At 38.9% G+C, this 21,211-nt stretch overlaps 1 protein-coding gene and 1 long non-coding RNA gene across 2 annotated transcripts; both read left to right on the forward strand.

Moving 5' to 3' along the window:
* The first annotated feature begins 975 nt into the window (after nucleotides 1–975).
* On the forward strand, nucleotides 976–15,538 carry taok1a (TAO kinase 1a). Its single transcript, XM_031759824.2, has 20 exons — nucleotides 976–1,486; nucleotides 5,104–5,352; nucleotides 5,783–5,854; nucleotides 5,960–6,061; nucleotides 6,176–6,221; nucleotides 6,317–6,413; nucleotides 6,523–6,636; nucleotides 7,382–7,473; nucleotides 7,672–7,765; nucleotides 7,874–7,955; nucleotides 8,068–8,229; nucleotides 8,347–8,547; nucleotides 8,667–8,795; nucleotides 9,084–9,320; nucleotides 9,415–9,543; nucleotides 9,703–9,906; nucleotides 10,045–10,284; nucleotides 10,677–10,889; nucleotides 11,013–11,195; nucleotides 11,646–15,538. Exons 2-20 carry the CDS (start codon nucleotides 5,221–5,223, stop codon nucleotides 12,180–12,182), a joined length of 3,066 nt encoding a protein of 1,021 aa, XP_031615684.2. The 5' UTR covers nucleotides 976–1,486; nucleotides 5,104–5,220; the 3' UTR covers nucleotides 12,183–15,538.
* A 1,233-nt stretch (nucleotides 15,539–16,771) lies between these two features.
* Nucleotides 16,772–20,725, forward strand: LOC116335899. Its single transcript, XR_004200678.2, has 4 exons — nucleotides 16,772–16,895; nucleotides 18,556–18,692; nucleotides 19,492–19,536; nucleotides 19,648–20,725. It is a non-coding gene; the product is annotated as an uncharacterized LOC116335899 (long non-coding RNA).
* Nucleotides 20,726–21,211: the final 486 nt, after the last annotated feature.

Below are 21,211 nucleotides of genomic sequence, written 5' to 3' on the forward strand. Positions count from 1 at the left end.
TTTACAAATGCATGTCATTAACTCCAGGTGTAGCATGTGGCTGCTCCTCCTTGAGCTTGGTTCTGCCAAATGTCTCTTCCTGTTAAAAGGGAGTTTTTCCTCCCCACTGTAGTCATGTGGCTGCTCATGGCTGCAGTGTGGTTATGTGATTGCTGTTAGATAGAGACCCTCTGTTGCATTGTACAATCTACTGAAATTACCTTGAGATCACTTGTTGTCTGTTAACTTGCGTTTGTGATAGATAAACTGCTACAACCTATCTTACATGTCTGTGTTAACATTCCCCCTGGGTGGCTTTGTGTATCCATTCATTTATTGTATTTTTCTGTTAGTTTTCATTTTCTTATTATTTAAGAAAACAAAACAAAAGCAACAAAAAGTGATGTGGAGCAATGGATTGTTGCTTACAGAAAGTTAACAATGGTGCCTCTATTAGGAAAGAAGTATTCCACTTCTGAATGGATGAACAAATAGATAAATTTAATATACAGTAAACTGCATACAATGCTTTCCTTACTCACAAGGGGTCGCCACAGCGGGTAGCTTTGCATATTTGAATTGCCGGAGTTTAACGCCGGATGCCCTTCCTGACGCAATTCCCAAGAGAGTTGTGTCTCCTCCCGGAATCGAAACAGCTTTCCCTTGTTAGGCAAATGTGTAATAAGGAAAACCTGTTACACTGCCCCAAGAATATACAGTACTACTGTGAAATACAGCTACTGTCCACCTTTGGGCTCTCTAACAGTCTGTCTCAGTTCTATAATGTTCTTGTATTTCCTCATAATCGATAACCAAGTCCTTTCATTTAAAATACATATTAAATTTATAAAGTCCCCCCCTACTCACATCTTACGCCAGAAATATCAAAAGTGCAATTATTAAAAGTAACTTCGATAAAAATATGAACGTGATCGCAGGTCCAGTGTTCGTTAATGATGTTCCAGTGTCTCCGCCTCTGGATGTACATGGGTCAGGGAGAGTTTACAGCAAATTCAACAGGCAGGGCGGAACTGCTGTTTGCAATGAGGAGCACGGACAGCCTGGCACATACACACGTCTAAACGGCTACGGTTAGTCTGCCAGCGTGAGAGGTTAAATCCCGAGGTTTTTTTTCCCAACGATAAGGCGGACATTATCGCGGCTTGTTTAATGCTGTTCTGGAGGTGTTTGAACTTCCCTCACATTTCCCCCGACGCATTTCCACGAAGGGAGGCGGCAGCGGATCGCTCGGCAGCCATCTTTGGACCTGTCTGGGAGTGGGATCTGACTGCTCTGGCACCCCAGTTACTTGAAGGGTGGGGATTTTAACCTGTAACAATTCACAAATGTGCGCGTTATAATCGACTGACAGCGTGAAGAACCACAAGGATTTGGCGCACGAAGTTATCTCACTGGTGATGAAACGGAGGGGATACTTTTCAAATCCCAAACTGTTTTGAATTAGCGACATTCTCCACAGCGCTGAAGCCTGGCCTGTCAAAAGAGGGTGAGTTTCAGCTAACTGGCTAAGCTAACTTAGCAAACATAACAAATGTTAGCCTGCTAATTTAGCTTTTTCTGATAAGCGAGTTCTTACAGATCGCTTAATTCCACATTATCCGTGTTTATGTTCAGCTGTTTACGTCGTAAACACGACGCCAATTATGCTTGGACTGTTTCGCCATATGACACGTAACTTGGCTAACGTTAAGTTTGGTGTGTGTAGCTGACATCACACTCCCAAGGCAGAATCACTCCCAAGCTGCTGTCTCTTTATATTTCCGTCTTTTTGATGTGTTTTTTTTTTTTTTTTAACATAACGCTTAAAACTGCTGTGGGAAAGTGGTAACTTTTAATGAAACCCAACCAAATAATCTGTGAAATTCCGGTTGTTTTGAAACTCTAGGAGGAGGAGACAGGTAAAAACGCAGCAGGTAATGCTGCGCTGCTGTTTGCCTCGCCAATCTTGGTTTGGGCAAACGTTTGATATTTTAAAGGTTTTCAGATCTATCGCCCTGATTCCTCTTGGGTAACTGGTGCCTAGTTGCCAACTAACTTAATATACTTGAAGGCATAAAGATACACTGGCTACAATGTTACAGTGCCGTTTCTGTTTGTTTTTGGGTGAAACAGACGTAAACCCTGTGTTATGTTGTGCCATAGACTGGCGTGCCAAACGGAGGTGTTTTAAATGACCTCCATCCATCCATCCAATGACTTTCCATATCCCAGCTTTTAGGCGGGGTACACCCTGGACAGGTTTGTTTAATGGATTCTTCAAAGTCACAATGACAATTGGGATTGAACCTATCCCCTCAAGCTGTGTCTTTTCGGTGGGAGGAAGTTACTTCGGAGGGACATGGAAAAGAAAACACAGACCCCGGCCTGAATTTTACTTGCGGCAACATTAAATTGCAAACTCCACACAGAAAGACCCGTAAATGACCTCCATTACTTTTAAATTTGTTTAATGGATTCTTCAAAGCGTGCCATATTCTGCAATACTTCTAGGACATGGAAGAAACATGATAATCACTAGTGAAAATGCTCTAGTGAAAATGCTCAACAGGGCCCATTCCTACCTCCCTATAGCTGCACGAACAGGAAATGCAGCGCAGTGAGGGCATACATTGGGAATTCCAGCCCTCCAGCTCTGTTGTCCTGTCCTGCTGCATTCTTGTGCATGCATTTGTGCAAGTTGGAACACCAGGGTATTTATATTGTTGTTGATCTTGTTGTTTGTGTTTGTTTGTTTTCTTTTTTTTTTAAATGAAAGTATCAGTTATCATCATTCATTTTTGTGCTCACATGTTCACAAGTTGAAAATGCTATCATGAGATATGACAACAAAGCTCATTCATGAGAAACAATGTAGTGAAGAACAATGGCAATAAAGAGGCACAGTCCCACATGGTAATGGGGCTTTATTTCAGAGCTGTGGCTACAACTGTGTAGTATAGTGAGTTGTTCAGTGTTGTTACGAGACAAAAGATGTCTGCTTGGAACTGGGGGCTGTTTCTCCCAGGCTGGGAAAGAAGTCTTGTGACTCTAGCGTCAGCCCTGCATCTGTTTGCAACTGATCATCTGAGCCGAGTGGACTCAGTAAACTTTTCTCGGTGATCTTTTACAGTCTACATTAGTATTACAGTAGTGAAGCTGTTTCAAAGTGATAATGAAAAGTAAAGTCTTGACCGTGGCATTGTGAGCTTAGTATAATCTTTTATTAATTTCTGTATTTTTAAAAGGCACAGACATCATGATAACCTGAAATTTAGTAGTTGATATCAATACCAGTAGAACTGCATGAGTCTCAATACCCAATTTGATGTACTTGGACATAAAATACCTTTTAATAGCATAAAGTCATTTTAAATCACTGTCATGGTGGTGGAAAACATTATTTAAAATTTTAACATTTTATTGATGGTTAGCCACTGCAAACATTTTGGTGCATGAGTGATTTCACAATGGCAGTGCCAGGTGTCTCTAAAAAGAAGAAGTTAATGTAATTTAGGATAATAACACAAAGTAGTTCCACACGATACTCATACTGCCTTTTATATCAGTGAGTAGAGCCTGCGCTATTGTGGCAGCTATAGTTGTAGCCATCTTCCATGTGTAGTTTTTCCTGGGCTCATGGGCATCCTCCTCCTCCTTCATCATGTAAAGATAGCCTGGAACACTTGTAGGTGTTTGTTGCCCCCATCACTTCCAGAAGAGTCGCTACATACTCTGCCAGCGACTTTTGGCTGCTCCATTATTTCTTAAGGGGTCGCCACAGTAGACGGATCGGTATGTTTGTTTTGGCACAAATTTTACACCAAATTACCTTCCTGACACAACCTCTCCATTTATCTTTGCTTGGCTTATACTAGCTTGTGACTCCTGAAACTAAGTTTAGTGTCTCCACTCGGTTTCAAACCAGGTATCTTTTGGTGAATGTGTTACTACATGATGGAGCAATTATGGTGACGTACTAAAAAAAACGAACTGACAAAATAACTTGGTTTTTTTTTTCATAGTTTTGGTATTGGTATTGGTTGCTGGCATCATGAAAAGCTAAACATGTTAACCCTCATAACCCCAGTAAAATTATACTGAGCTTTTGATATATTATGTTAATCTACACACCCTACTGTGATTATTTTTTGGTTGTTTTGATCTATTTATTTGTTTGTTTAATTTGTTTACATTCACGAGAAGGCGGTGCACTTGACTGCTTCCAGTAAGAGACCACTTATGAAAAGGCACACTGCTTTTCAGATGTCATTTTTCCACATGGTGTGAATCACAACAAATAATTTATTTTAATTGTAATGAATGTTTCTGTTGTGGATATTCCAAAGTCAGGGCAAAGGAAAACCAAGCCATTAGTGTGGTATGACACCACTTTGAATAAGTGGTTTTAAACAATACTTTTAATAAACTAATAAATATAACCTTTGAATAAACTTTTTTTTTTGCTGAACAAACCCTTTAATCACTTTTAGGAAGATGCATGTACACTGTTTGCTGCATTTGAGGATGTGTTTTCCAAGTACCTGCAGGTTTAACCAGTCGTCCCGTCACTGGAATGCTGAGTTTTCCTTCAGTTATTAACACTGTGAAAGTGCTCAATTTCTCTTCCACTTTCAGGCTGGAGATAGGCAGCTCTCAGGCACTTCTTTGTATCCTCCTCACATCTTTTTGTGTACACACCAGTCACTGAAGGTGTGAGGCCAGTTTTGTTGGGACATGGCCCACTGATTTCATTGCTGTGGTTACTATGGAAACAGGAGACTTATCTCTTGCTACCTCAGGATTTCTGACATCATGGTTAAGTTCATGCTTTGTTTAGCCTTCTCATGCCCACTATATTAGGCGTGTCTGTTGCTCATCTGAACAACTAAAAGCTTTCTTTCTTATATAGCCTTCTAATATGATATAATCAGTGTTATTCAGTATTATTAGTAATGTAGCGTTTATGTGAATCTTACTTCACAACATCCACATTTCCTTTTCTTGTAGTGTGCTGTGCTTCACTGCTGTCCATACAGTGTTGCTGTAGCTTTCTAATTTAGAATAGCAATGCATGTATACATCTCTGCTAGTGTGTTTACTCTTGTTTTTTTCTTGTATTTTCAGTTCTGAACACATATGAAACCACTGTCCTGCAGATGAGTCATCAGTGGGGGCTTTCACGTCGCTGTCGCAGACCCAGATAGTTCCTGGCGGCAGCGGCATTGCCCCCGACCCCTAATTATGCCCAATAACAGTCGGGCGGGGAACCTCAAGGACCCCGAAATTGCTGAACTCTTCTTCAAGGAGGACCCGGAAAAGCTCTTTACGGATCTTCATGAAATTGGACATGGCAGCTTTGGTGCTGTATATTTTGTGAGTATTTAACAACACATGCATACAGACCTACCCACAAGTCAATTAGATGCGTGTAATGGATTTAAAGGTTTTAATACAGCATATATTGCACAGATATTACGCCTAAACTTTGCTTATGTTAGTCAGCTTAGAGAGAACGGATTACCATAATGTTGTTCCCATGTTGCCCCAACATGTCTGCTTGTAGCTGTTGCGCATGTGACTTAATACAGATTGGCTCAGGTATCATAATATCACAATGGGGCTTTTTAATGTTAATTTTTCAAAGCACAAAGATATAATTTAATCTTTACAGTTTCATAATGCAAAGTTAATTAACAAAGCTATATTCAAGTAGGACCTTTATTATATTGCCTTATTTATGTCATCGTAGCTTAAATCACAAAAATCTTGACAATCAGTTTTATGTAATGTGTTTATTATTCAGGCACGGGACGTGCAGACAAATGATGTGGTGGCCATCAAGAAGATGTCATATAGTGGGAAGCAATCCAGTGAGGTATGATAACCTCAACTGTTCTATATTAAGTTAATAAACTGTTTACTCATGAATGCTACTTGTTCTTGCTGTAACAGTCCTTTTGTGGTTTTACTGTTGTTCCAGAAATGGCAAGACATAATCAAAGAAGTGAAATTCCTGCAACGAATACAACACCCAAACACCATAGAGTACAAAGGATGCTACCTACGAGAGCACACTGCATGGGTGAGGTTCTACAACATTGTGTTAATGATGATGATCTTGATGTAAGACTAATATTTATTAATTATTTAAGGGCCAAATATAAATTCACACAAAGCACTTCTGATTTCCTTACAGCTGGTAATGGAGTATTGCCTTGGCTCTGCTTCCGATTTGTTAGAAGGTGAGTTGAAAACTTTGGAAAAAATTACATTCCTGTATTTGCCATTTTATCCCCATCACCCTTTTTGTTGATCACCTATGACACATCTTCTTCAGTTCACAAGAAACCTCTGCAGGAAGTTGAAATAGCTGCAATTACACATGGTGCTCTTCAAGGTTTGGCTTATCTTCACTCCCAAAACATGATTCACCGGTGAGTGTTTCAAGTTTTTTAGGAGTATGCTGTGCACAGATTGCTTTTGCCCTCAAGCACTGTGTCTTCTACATCTTGCTATAACCATTTCCTCTCATGTGTTTGACAGAGATATCAAGGCAGGAAACATCTTGCTGACAGAGCCAGGGCAGGTAAAACTAGCAGATTTTGGCTCTGCTTCCATCGCCTGTCCTGCAAACTCCTTTGTTGGGACTCCATATTGGTAAGTTTCAAAACATCTTACTATAATCATTTATGTATATATGTCTGCATATACCCTATCTCCTTCTTAATAGATGGCCAATCTCTTTACAAGAACATTGTCACATATTAAACATAATTAACATCTATATGTGAAAAAAAACTAAATCCCAATTCTTTTGAGTTTCGTATTTATCGAAAGTCCTCTGCAAATGCAATGCTGTTTTCTCAGTTTGCATTTGTTTCACATCTCCCATTCAATATGCATATATGTAACTTGGAGTTCCCGAAAATTTGTATCTGTGGTTTTATTCAAGTTTTCACTAAATATGGAAAGAAATGCTGCCAGACTAATGTTAATGCTACTTTCACACTGCGACCAGCCAAGTTACCAGTGGCCAATCATGGCCAGCGATATTGTCACCACATCCTGGATAAAGTGTCGCTGCGTCGACCTGAACAAAGTTGAGGCCAACTCAATTTTTACTTGTTGAGATTCAGATCCCTCACACAGCGACGGCTGTCAGGTGCCCATTTGCAGCTTCCCATCACTGCCTTCCACTGGAAAATGAACTGTAGCCAAGTGGGGGTTTTTGTCGTTGTTGTTGTTGTTGTTTTGTTTTTTTTACTGCCAGTGTTACCACAGGATAAATGTGTTTGTCAAACCACCTGCATATTTTTTTTATATAGTATATTAAACCATCATTTACAAGTTAGCATTGTGACTGTGATGCCTTCTTTTCTTTTTCTTTTTTCTTTTTTTTCAGGATGGCCCCAGAAGTAATTTTAGCTATGGATGAAGGTCAATATGACGGAAAGGTGGATATTTGGTCTATGGGTATAACCTGCATTGAATTAGGTATGTCCTAGCTCCTTTGCTGTTGCATTGTTAGAATTCACACATCTGTTTTTATACTTTAATTAACTGCTCACAGTCAGCAGCAGTTTTTCTCACACCATTAGGTTCATTCAATTACTGACTAATGTGGCTTTTTCTTCTTTCACCCTCACTTTCCTTGTATGCATTTCTTAATGTAACCTGTTTCTTGGTTCATAGCTGAGAGGAAGCCGCCACTCTTTAACATGAATGCAATGAGTGCCTTATACCATATAGCACAGAATGACAGCCCCACACTGCAGTCTAGTGAATGGTGAGTTTAGAATTGGATCCATATTTTGCTTTTCAAATTGAATAATGTCTATTTATTATTTATTTTGTTCTTCTATATTCTAAACTTTGTTCTTTCTCACAACTGTAGGACGGATTATTTCCGAAACTTTGTAGATTCTTGCCTTCAGAAATTACCCCAGGATAGGCCAAACTCTGAGGAGCTCCTAAAGGTAATCAATCAAAAACAATTGTGACCGATTGTTTATTCGTTGTGATGAATCCTTATAGACACATTAAAATTCATGAATTTAATGCAAGATGGCTTTTCTGTTGCTCTTCTAGCATGCATTTGTCCAGCGTGAACGACCTGAATCGGTTTTAATAGACTTGATAAACCGGACAAAGGATGCAGTACGGGAGCTAGACAATCTGCAGTATCGCAAGATGAAGAAGATCTTGTTTCAGGAAGTCCACAATGGCCCAACAACACAAGATGAAGAGGAGGTCTGTTTGAAATTGTGTTAACCCCTCCTTGCTTGCCTCTCTGCCTTTCATACTATTGTGTCCTCTGACACAAGACGTGTTGTAATCTTGTTACTTTCTACTTTATTTTACTTTTAGGAGCCAGAACCAAGTGTGAGTAGGACGGGTACAGTGAACAGTGTGGGGAGCAACCAATCCATCCCCAGTATGTCAATCAGTGCCAGTTCGCAGAGCAGCTCTGTTAATAGTTTAACAGATGCAGGTGATGACAAAAGTGAGGCAGACATTGAAGGGGACCACACAGTAATGTCCAACAGCTCTGTCATACATGTCAAACAAGTAAGACATCTTTTTTTCACTTTTCATTATTGAGTGTTTTTAGTATTATTCTCACTGGAGGTATTGTTTAGATTGGTTCTAAATAGCCTGCAATGTCTGTGTTGTTGTGCACCTTTTAGGGAGAAGAGACATGTAACCAAGATTTACAGACTCACAACCAGCCAACTGAGCGGCAGTCCCCTCCTCCACACACGCCACGGCCAAGAAGAAACCGTGAACACTTTGCCACAATACGCACAGCTTCAGTGGTAATGATGCTGTCATTTCATTTGTACATCATTGTTAAAGAACTGTTTAATATCTCAGATAACCATGCATATACCTGCTGGGTGTTTCTGTGATTGTAAAAAGGCAAAAATATTTTCACCCAGTGTCCTTGTGATTATTAGAAACTTTTACCTTAAGGCTAGCAATATATTTTTTCATGTAATCATCAGAAGTGTTTTGAACACGCTTGCAATTAAATCTATTCGCAATACTTGTGTGCTTTATAAACTTCATGTCTAATGATAAGTATTTTGTCTTGTGTTTGCTAGCTCACTCGCCAGATTAAGGAGCATGAGCAAGATTCTGAGTTAAGGGAGCAGATATTAGGCTACAAGCGCATGAGGCGACAGCATCAAAAACAGCTGATGGCTCTGGAAAACAAGCTGAAGACTGAAATGGATGAGAACAGACTCCGTCTGGACAAGGAGCTGGAGAATCAGAGGAATAGCTTCGCCCAAGAGATGGAGAAACTGATAAAGAAACACCAGGCATCCATGGAGAAAGATGTATGCTTTCAGCTTCTAATTGATCATTAAATGTTACCATTCACTCACTGTTATTGTGCATAGAGAAAACTGATTATATTTGTTTCTTTATCAGGCAAAAACCTTTAGCAATGATGAAAAGAAGTTTCAGCAACACATCCAGAGTCAACAGAAAAAAGAGCTCAACAGTTTTCTTGAAAACCAGAAACGGGAATACAAACTTCGCAAGGAGCAACTTAAAGAGGCAGGCAGATTTATTTACATTTTATTGTTATGGTGCCGTTGATGTTACAGACGCACAAATACATATAGATTTCTTTTTGCTTTTTAAACTAGCAGTTAGTAAACATTAATTAGTATAAATTAAGTTTTGGTAGTGACCTTCAATCTATTATTACTTTAGGAATTGAATGAAAACCAGTCAACTCCCAAGAAAGAAAAGCAGGAGTGGTTGTCAAAACAGAAGGAGAACTTCCAAAACTATCAAGCAGAAGAAGAGGCCAATTTACAGCGCAGACAGAGGCAGTATCTGGAACTAGAATGCCGCAGGTTCAAAAGGAGGATTTTGACTACTCGCCACAGAATCGAAAAGGATCTATTGCGAGAGGTCTGTACCTTTCTCTACCACTATACTGTTGAACAGCATGTTACAAATATTAAGTAATCCACAAACTAAAATTGGTCTGTTGTTCTGGAAGTAATTTTATCTTGTCACTGTTGTTTATCTCTATTTGGACATCATTAGGAGCTAAGCAAGCGTCAAACCCAGAAGGACTTGGAACATGCTATGCTTCTCCGGCACCATGAGTCCATGCAAGAGTTGGAGTTCCGCCAGCTTAACAATATCCAAAAGACGAGGGCTGAGCTGATCCGACTACAGCACCAGACGGAGCTTACCAATCAGCAGGAGTACAACAAGCGAAGGGAGAGAGAACTCAGACGCAAACATGCTATGGAGGTTCGCCAGCAACCCAAGAGTCTCAAGGTCAGGAAAAGTTTCTGAGCATGGGTGTATATTAAATATTCAGACACTGACTTTAGTAAAAGTGCTTGTCTAGGCACTATTTGAATTATACTTCATCATGCTTGGGTCAGGACTAGCTGAAAAACAGATGCACAGATTCTGGAATAAAATGTCAGCCTCAGAATCAGGAGTGCCCAGCTTATACTTCTTGATATACCTTTTTAATTTAAAAAAAACAAACTGAATAGACCGTAACCCAGAGTTACTTTAATGTAGCGCTTTGTTTTCAGGTTGAACTTCCTCACTTTAAAGCATGCTACCTGTTATCTGTAGACTTAATGTATATATTAATGGGGTTTTTTTAGTTGTGAAGTATAGTGCATAAAGTATTTACTCCTTTCTCTACAATCTAGTCCAAAGAGCTACAGATCAAGAAGCAGTTCCAGGACACATGCAAGATCCAGACTAGGCAGTACAAAGCACTGAGGAACCATCTGCTGGAGACGACACCAAAGTCAGAGCACAAAGCTGTCCTTAAACGGCTGAAGCAAGAGCAGCACCGCAAACTTGCCATTTTGGCCGAGCAGTATGACCACTCTATCAATGAAATGCTTTCTACTCAGGCGGTGAGTCTGGTAAAACTGTAAGACTGTTAGTCTCTTACCTGTAGAGGATATGGCCACATCAGTAATAGTTGAGTATATGTTTTACTGCTTGGATCCTGAATGTGATCTCCTCTCTGGTGTTAGCTTCGTCTGGACGAGACTCAGGAGGCTCAGTGCCAAGCCCTACGAATGCAGCTACAGCAAGAGCTGGAGCTTCTCAACGCCTACCAGAGCAAGATCAAGATGCAGACAGATGCCCAACATGAGCGTGAAAAGAAAGATCTGGAGCAGAGGGTGTCACTCCGAAGGGCCCTGCTGGAAACAAAGGTTCTCCACCATAAATTATGTTCACGTTAAGATTTACATTTATATTTTCTTAAGCTACTTAGTCTCAGAGTTTGGATGTAAAGGGACAAAATGCTCCTACCTTCAGTTATTCCAGTTTGATTTACATGCAATGTGGGTGAAGTAGTGATGGGATTTACATGAGGTCAGTGGCCTTCTCGTCATTATAATGATAAAAGAGTTCATTTGTCCAGCCATACGAGCTGCAACATGATTAAAATGAAAGAAAGGGAAACCAATAATGTCCACTGTGTACATGTTTACTATATACCTTTTAAACAGGTTAAAAAAGGGGGGGAACTATGGTATAGTAGAGAGTGTCCTGGTATTTTAAGAGTCCTGAACATTACTTTAGTTGTTATGTTTTTAAGCCATAACAATATTGTGACCAGTTTAATATGAATTTCATTTTTTCCTCCTTTTCTTCTATAGATTGAGGAAGAGATGCAGTCCTTGCAGAATGAATGCTCAGAGCGAATCCAGAGCGTGCTGGAACGCCAAGCCAGAGAAGTTGAGGCTTTTGACTCTGAGAGTATGCGCCTGGGCTTTAGCAACATGGTGCTATCAAACATCTCTCCAGAGGCCATGGGCAATAACTTTCCCGGGGCTCAAGTAAGTTGGTGTCAACATCAGCAGCAGCACCCATCTGGAAGCTCTCAAGGTGCACACTGGGGCAGCAGCAGCTCAGGTGCAGGGTTCAGTCACCAAGGCAGTTACCATCGATATCACTCTAGTCCAGGAGGGGCATCTATGCAGCATGGCTGGGGACAGGGCATACAGGGAGGAGGGGATTCGACACCATGGGGCCACCCATCAGCTGGAGTTCTGGGCGCACGCACTAGTGGTATTCAGAACAGCCCCCAGGGGATGGGAAGGACACCCTCGGGAGGGCACAGTGAGCAGGGAATGAGCAGGAGCACCAGTGTGACCTCTCAAATATCTAACGGGTCCCACCTCTCCTACACATAGATCCCTCATCAGCCATGGAGTCAAGAATCCAATTGCGGGGAATCTAAAAACACATCAAGGCAGAGCTCTACTGCTCTGTCTCTCTCAGACACTACCCCACCATTTACCATTTCTCCCATGTACAGATGTGGATGTGTGATGAAATAAATGTTGCTCAGGTCAAAAGGGCTGGAAAAAGCACAGCCCGCCCTCACGGCAGTTTATCGGCACACATACAGATCCTTAAAATTTATGTTACATAAGCAGTTTGAGTGTCAATATGTTACTTTCATTTGTGTTAGTTACAGTTCTCTCCTAAGGAGGATTTAAAAAAATAAATAAATAAACAAACAAAAAAAAACATAAGTTTGTGCTACTCACAGCCATTGCTCTCATTTTGCACATGAAACACTGTTAAAAGCCTTTGACATGTGTTAACTTTGTCCTTTTTTAAATGTATCAAACAATCACAGAACTGATTTTATTCAGGACCTCCCTTCACTCTCCCCATTCGTATTCAGATATACACTGGGCAATTGTTTGATGGTGGTTACAAACGCAGCAGAGTGGAAGATGCTTGTGATGCCAGCCTGCTGTAATGGTCATCATGATGACTTCGATTCCTCTTATCTTAGTTTTATTTCCTCTACCAAAATGAAACATTACAGATTCAGAGCCAAATAATCTAGTCTTAACTGTTTCACACATATGCTACAACTATCCTACAGTGCCTTTTTAACCTATGATAACTGAAATTAGTCTCAGATCTTTATAGTTTAAGTTTCCTTCATCCATTTCTTATCAGTGTTAGCTTCTTTTGTTTAGCCTATTTTAGCAGGTTTTCAGACATTTTCCTCAGATTCAGTACAGTTGGTTTAAGTCCTATGTATGTCGAGAAACAGAACATTACTGGTGCATATCTGCAACCAGTTTTCATGCCTTCACATGGTACTTGAGGGGGAAACCCCTGCGTTACAGAGAGTGTCACTGTACATGTTCTCAGAAGGAATTGTGACTTATTGGCCTTCATAAAGAATCCTAATATACATCTGTTTATTTTTATTAGTGCCTTTTAAAACTGCTGCCTTGTTCAAAGCACTTTATATAACTAAATGTGTGTGAAATTTAATAGTTGACTTCTTTTCACAAAGCACCTGGTGAGTGATCATTGGTACGCATGTTAAGTTTAGGAGTCAGACTTAGATGTGCTGTGATCCATTTTCTTTTTTTCTTTAGAGCAATTTCCCAAGTACAGAGTACAACTACACCCAATACAATTGTAACTAAGGAGATTGCCAGTCAGTGAAGCTATGGCTGTTGTTGCTCACAGTTGTGTTTATGTTAAATTCCAAGTGAATAGAATATGTGAGGATGGTGCTTTTTTGTTGTGTGTGCGTATGTTTTGACTAGAGTTTCTATGAAGTGATGTGAGTAAACTGGAGAGTTTATTATGGCAGGCAGGAAGTTAGGGTTAATTGTCATGACCATAACAGCAGGCTTGGCACAACTAAATATGAAAACACTGGGCCCAAGTAAGCAACACTAATAATTTAAAAGGTGCTAAGTTAATAATGTTACACCAAGTCATTGAACCCCAAAACTTGGGTGACTGAATCGAGCACACGCTTGCATTTTGACGTTGTAGCATGTAAAACTTGGTCAGTGCACAGTTGCACAAAAAACACAAGCCAAGTGCGAAATATATGTGGCAAAAAACACTTCCTTTCCTCCTCTGAATTATGTCCATGTCTGCATTCTTCCTCTCTTTCTCTCTCTCCAGTTCGTAGTTAATGAGGTATCGCTGGAGAAGTATGTTCCCATTTTACCTTTTAACAGCCTCTCCATTCAAGTGAGACTTGGCATTTTGACACTGAGAATATAAAACACTTTAAAGATAATTCTCTGGAGTTGGCAAAAGTGACTGCTCCTCCTCACAAAGCTGGAATTTATGTGTGTGTATGCGTGTGTATGGTTTTTTTTTTTTTTAATTGCAGGAATTTTAAATGTAAAGCCACATTTTAAGAAAATAATTTCTAAAAACTGACAGACTACAGTGACATGTGTAAACCTTTCACGCTCAGAGTTTAGGTGTTAAGTTGTGTGGACATATCTCAATGTTACGCTTGGTTTGTGTACACTGACAAATTGCCTTTACTATCATCTTTAAATACCACTCGTTTAGTCACCATCTCTGAGTATTGCCACTGCGGAGTTAGTTCTCTGTCACTGCACACATTTGACCATTTGTCTCCATTCCACTCTGATTCAGAGCCACCCTTTCAGATGCTGGCTCTTTCTGAATGTTGTTTGTTGCTCTATTCCTATCATATTTGAGGACACACAAAAATGCTGGGATATTTTTCTTTCTAGGTGGGATTTTAACTTTCATTATGTATATATTCTGCCTAGAAAGTATGCATTGTATCAAGTTACATATGGTTTGGTCCTGAAACTTTTTTTTTCTGTTATGCCAACTGATTAGTTCCAGCTACTGTAACAAAACAGGTTGTAGTCATCTTTTTTTTTTTTTTTTTTTTTTTTTTTTTTTTTTTTTGAGTTATTCATGTTGTAAAGAAGATGAGAATGTATTTATCTTTATTGGATTGTTACTATATTCATAGGCCACAGCCAAGAGTTTGAATGTTAGGTCAATCAGACCTCACATAGATGCCAACTTTGTTTATGCAGACACATTTTGTTCACTTTTGTGTGATAGTTTTGTGTGAGGGAACCTGGATTTTGTTATCAGTCGAAAGACTTCTCCACCAGCCTGGATTTGATTTTGTTTTGTTTTATTTGTTTGACTTTAACTTTCAGATATTTCTCCTACTGACTGAAAGCATGTAGGATACTGAATGAGAATCAGCGACAGAAAATAGCGATCCTTTTTATGGTCCAACACTGTGCCATACCTTAGTTGCCAAGCCCAGATACCACTGCATTTGTTTCATCTCCATGGTTGTAACCTATCATTGGGCTGACCACATGTAATGTATGAAACAAAACAACAAGGTTCTGGTCTAGTGGCCAAAGTAAAAAGGCTTGAAAAGATGATGGGGTGACAGGCAAATTCTGAAAAAGATATTGCATTTCTTTGAAGATGTCAGTATTGTTTGCCACATTACCACTACAACTTATAACCTATAATAAAATGTATAGATGGTGGAACTTGTTATTGAATGTCAGAGAGATTATGAAGATACTACATAAGATATGGTAAAGTACAAAAAGTGGATTTAAATTGTGTACAAATATTGATAAGCAGAATTAAAAATAAGATCAAATTTACTATATTGTTTGTATTGTATTTACTATTGTGTGGGCAGAGGGATATTGAACAGAAATCAGCTGTAATAAAGTAATTTTAGTATGGCTTACTTTGTGGTTGTGTCTTTTTTTTAATGTATTTTGCTTCAATGATCACATTAAACACATTTATTTATTTATTTTTAAAAAGCCATGATCAAGTGGAAATGAATAAGGCTGATTCCATGAACAGAAACTGTTTAAAAGTACCCAGGTTGGAACCCTGTTGACTGCATTAATTGAACCAAAGATTCAACAAGGTGCTGGAAACATTCCTCAGAGATTTTGGTCTTGATAGCATCACAAAGTTGCCTCTGATTTGTCGACTACACACATCCGTGATGCAAGTCTCCTGTTCCGTCACATCGCAAAGGTGCCCTGATTGTGTTTGGCTGGAGGTCATATGAGTACAGTAATCCCTTTGTAATGGTCATTGATCCAGATTTTTGACATGGAACATTATCTTGCTAGCAGAAGCTATTAGAAAATGGATTCACTTGCCATAAAGAGATGGAGATGGTCACCAATAATACTCATTGTTCCATTAAAGGGCCCAAAGTGTGACAAGAAAACGTTTCTGACATCATTACACCACCAGCACCAATGTGATACAAGGCAGGGTGGATCCCCAATGTCATGTTGTTTGTACCAAATTTTGTCCCTCACTGAATATGAACTCTTTTCCAGACCGTTCTTTGTGAACCCTAGACATGGTTGTGTAGCAAAATCCCAGGAGACCATCAATTTTTGAAACAGACCAGCCTGTCTGCCACCTCACAATGTTCAAAATCACCTTCCTTACTCGTTCTGATCCTCAATTTGACCTTTAGGCAAGCTTGACCAAGTCAATACGTATGAGTAGTTGCTGTGTGATTGGTTGATTAGAAATTTACCTTGAGCAGTTGAACAGGTGTAACTAATAAAGTGGCTGGTCAGTTGTTGTTTTTGTTTTTATTTTTATTCTATTGTTAAATTAATTGGCAAAACCTTTAAAGTTAATTAAAGTACATTTTAAATTGGTGGAAGAAAATAATTTCGGGAATATTTTATGATTCTGTTTTATGTATGAAAAATATAAACCGAAAATGACACTACAGCAGAATATGTCGTTTTTTCCCCCAAATTAAAAAAACATTGTCTCTTCATATAGAAGCTAGTGGTATTGATGATTTTACAATTGAATTACATTATCCAGAATAGAATATGAGAAAAATACGGCATGTAGTTTAATTTGGAGGCCTGACAGGACCTATCAGCGTCCGCGGACCACGGCTTCGCAATATTAATGAACCGATGTTGTAATTGGTTCTGAAAGCGGAACTGCTCTTGACGCGTAATGTGACGAGCATTGTAAACAAAAGTATGGTAAATGTTTCCCTAGCCTAGAAAAGAAGGAATGCTGTCTCAAGAGTCTTTTCCTTGAGTAAGGTAAGAGGCCTAAAACACGAATTCCCCTATTTAGATAGATACGCTTTCCTGTTAACACTATGGGTGTGTGTGGCAAATGAAACGTTAGCTAAAAGCCAGTGGCTCTAGTTTTCCCCTGTCTTGTAGCTAACATAACTCGATTTCTGCACCGAAACTCGCGTAAACAGCTCATTACTCTAACGTTATCATTAAGGTAAAAGTCAAATGCAATGGTTAGCTTAAGCACCCATGCACTCTAAATGCTTGAAAGTGTCTAGGTAGATGGCTAGCGGGACTGTTTATAGCTTGACATTAGATGCCACGCTAGCTAGCTACTCTATCTGTGTCTGTGTCACGCTGACCGATAATCGTGGACATTAAATAAATGTGACTCTGCGCAGGTTTTGTGCGGTCAGTGTCGATGAGTTTGGCAAAACTAGCTTTGATTTCATTGTTCATAATTAATGATTATTTTTAACGTACGCTTTCTAAAAGATGAAAGATTAGCCGCACCAGATATTTAACATCAGTTAATGCGTTTTTCTTCTTGTTGTCAATGGCTGTCAAACATTCTATTCCACAACCAATTAATTAAACGTGAAACATGCATGGAAATGAAATGTATAGGGCAAAACACACAGGCTATACAATATTAATGAACCTGAAGGTCAATATTTGGCTAAACCCCAAAATTTGCCGGTCCCCCAGTGGGCTCCCTCTTCCCCCTGTCAAGACTGTCCTATGCTGGTAATAAATAAATAATAAAGGTGAGCACGAGAGAGGAAGACGCCCTAGAATCAGTTGAAAAATTAACTTGTCCTTTATTCCTGCATATCCATTTTTTACTCTTTGTGTGTGTGTGTGTGTGTGTGTGTGTGTGTGTGTGTGTCATTCGTATTGTCTCACTTTGTATGTTCCTCAACCTTATCTGTTTTTGGTGTGCCACCCCAAATATTTTAGTGGCCCACATTTGGCCACCCTTATGAAAAAATTGTGCAGGTGCCCCTGCTTCAGTAATGTTGAGGCCTGAGCTCTGGAAAGGCCAATCATGAGTCTGTGTTTTTTGTTTTGTCCCCCCCCCATCCTATACATTCACAGAAACTGGTTGAAAAGCAACCAGTTTCCAGAGGAAAAAGTTGAAAAACCTTCAAACTGTATTGTTGGGCATTTTCCATAGAATCGACTGCAGAAATGGAAGCAAATTATGTATTTAGTGACATGCTACTAATAACAAAGTGCCTAAAGATACAGTTTAAAATCACTTCTTTGTCAAGGTGTCACTTGTGTGTCGATAAAACACTAATAATCCTTTAACTTGGGTGCTTGAATTATTTCTTGGTCAGCCTGAAGTGGTTAACAGACAAAGAAACATTCCTATGAAAATGGTCAGGTACAATGACCGAATTTAAAAACTGGTGAAAAAGCAGCCACTGTCCAAACGAAAACACTGAAAGACCTTCAGAAAGGCTGAGGAACTATTGCTCAAGACCACTTTTAAAAAGTTACCAAAAAGTCTGAGTACAAAATCTAATACCTTGAGGAGAGGCTCAAGACTTTTGGACTGTATGTTGTATGTGCTACAGACATAATTTAATTGTTATTTAGCAACAACATGGTGCCCACTACCTTCATAAAACTGAAATCATCACTTATATATGATGCATGTGTGTCATCCTCACAGAGCTCCAGGATGTTGTGTGAAATCCTGCTCACATCGCTATGGCTCCTGTTTGTTATCTTCTGGCTGGAGTTGATAAGCCTGTGGTTGTTTCTGTCCATGTTCTTCCAAGATCGAGCATTTTACCACTGGGGGGATGGGTAAGAGATTGTTCTATGGTGTCTTAAATATTTTTATTTCTTGAGTGATTAAGTTGTATCTACATGTTCTCACAATATCTGAATTAAATGTAGTCATTCTTCACCTAAGTACCTGATTTATTTTACTGCTTTTCCCATTGAATTGGTTTAAGGCTGGGCCATCCTCTTGTCTCCTTATTAGCTAGGATCCATAGACAACTGCTGCTATTTATTTAAAGTTGTGTCTCTGTCATTGAGAGCTTCGTGTCAAGAGCAACTAACCTATCAGGACTACATTGAATGCATTGCTTTGGAACAAACACTTGTTCAGAAATTCCTCAGTTTTCTATGCAAATAAAACCCAGCTACAGTTTCTTCTGCTGCATATAATGTTTTGATTCAACACACATCGATAACAGACCTATCTGGGAACAGTTAGGTCTGTTATGTGTGCAAGATGGCACAGTTGTGCTGAGCAAATTCAATGCTCTTTCAAATTTCCAGCAATTGAATTTGAGTTTTTCAAGGGCAGTTAAGCATGTGTCAGTGTGTTGTTACTAAGTCAGATTGCTGCATTTGTACTGACACCCATAATTATAAACAAGTTTGACTTCACATGACTCATGATGTTTTGCTCACTGAAATGTCTTTGAACTAACTTGGACAAAGTTTGTGGAAAAAAGAGACCGTAGACTCACAAGGGTTGAAAGTAAAGATGTCACCATTTAAACTATGGCTGTTATTTGATCTTAGCCCTCAAGCCCTGTTCTGAACCAGTAGATGGAAAAAATATTTTAAAGCCATTCGCTTGTCATTGTAGGATGTTTGCAGATGATCCTGGACAGATGATCTACATGTTAAGCCGGTATGAATTATGTCTTGATTCAGTGTGTTGTGGGTTTTTGTTTGGTTTTTAAAAATATGAGGTGTTTGTTTATACCTGTATGCAAATCTGATCTCTTGTCCCTTTCCACAGCGCTGATGCCCAGACAGAGACGCAAACCTGAGATGGAGAAAACAAAACAAAAGAAAACAAGAAGTCCACTAAAGACTCTGAATGGAGAGCTGAAGTAATGTGACTGAAGAATATGATAAAAGGCAGGAGCCTTTTTTTTTTTTTTTTTTTTTTTTAATTATCTTTTTTGTCCTGCCTGGCGCACCCTTGTGCACAGTCCACTTTCAATAATAGATGGTAGAGAGGTACAGCATGAGTGAAGGGCCAAGTTGAGATGCAGAGGGGGGTGTGCAACATTTATGATTTTTACTTTCAAATTTTGGTGAAACAGAATGAATGTAAAGGAACTGTTGATTCAGAAAAGACTATGCTTTTTTTTTCTTTTTTTTTCTACCATTTCATTTTAAACTTTTTTTTTTTTTGAAATGTTGAGATAGTGTTTTGATCATGTGATTCTATGCAACTACATTTGTTGCTTTTTACAGCTATATTCATGCTTTCAGAAAGCTGATTACTGTAAATCTGTTACCAGATTTATTTTTTTTATTATCTTTTTCTTTTTATTATTTGTTCCAATCAATTATCAGAGGTTTGTATGTTTGATGCTACAGCTTTTAACAATGAGCTACTTTTGAATGTTGGATTTGATGAAACACATGTGATGAGTGTAGAATAGGTAATTAATAATTTGATCAAATATTTTTATACACTTAACACTAAACGTTTCACCTACAGTAGATAAAGCATTATTTGAGCTTGAAGGAAGTATCTAGTATTACAAATTTCAGCCTTTATCTGATTTTGATTAACTGTATTACCACTCTTATAAAATCTTATACCAGGTCAGAAGATGGCAAGGGAAACGTATTCATTTGTAAAAGAGGATCAAGGAATGTATCGGGGGAATGGTAGCAAGTGTATAAAGCAACTTCTTTTTTTTTTTTTTTAAATATATAGATATATCCAGTGCATAAAAGGAAAAGTCCACTTTTCAAACATATTAGTCTCAGCTAGCCTGTGAGATTACTTGTCTGCAAGACATTTTTGTGTTATCTTTAGGTGTCTGTTAATTAAATGGTTTCCCCTGAAACAAACAGCATATTTGGTTTTCTTCGTTTCAATACATTTTTCTCACAGTGAGCCAAATGTGGTTGTCATTTTTAAACTGGTCTTAAACAATAGTTCTACAAGTTTTCTGAAGAGCTTTCTGAGGGTCTTTCAATTTTTATTGGAAAATGTATTTCTTTAGTCAAATAGATGAAAAATGCCAAAGATAACAGTTTGACAGAAACTAGTGTTGGGTTTTTTGTTCTGTTTTTGCACCAACAAGGTGATTCCCAAAGATCTATTAAATGAAAGCTTATATTGGGTCAAGGTGAGGACAAGAAGTAGTAGACCTACAGCAGATGAGCAGTGTGTGAAAGCCATGTGCTTAAGAAGTTGGAATCCAGCAAAGACCTGATACGGGAGCTGCAGTTGATCCATCTACCGTCGATGCTCACTTCAGCCTCATCAGAAATGGTGTCATAGGAGGGGTCTCTGTTACACCTGTTTGAATCTATTAAGCAAGGTAAACTGGGAGAAA

Source organism: Oreochromis aureus, linkage group 14 (genome assembly GCF_013358895.1).
Source record: "Oreochromis aureus strain Israel breed Guangdong linkage group 14, ZZ_aureus, whole genome shotgun sequence".
Taxonomy (NCBI): Eukaryota; Metazoa; Chordata; class Actinopteri; order Cichliformes; family Cichlidae; genus Oreochromis; species Oreochromis aureus.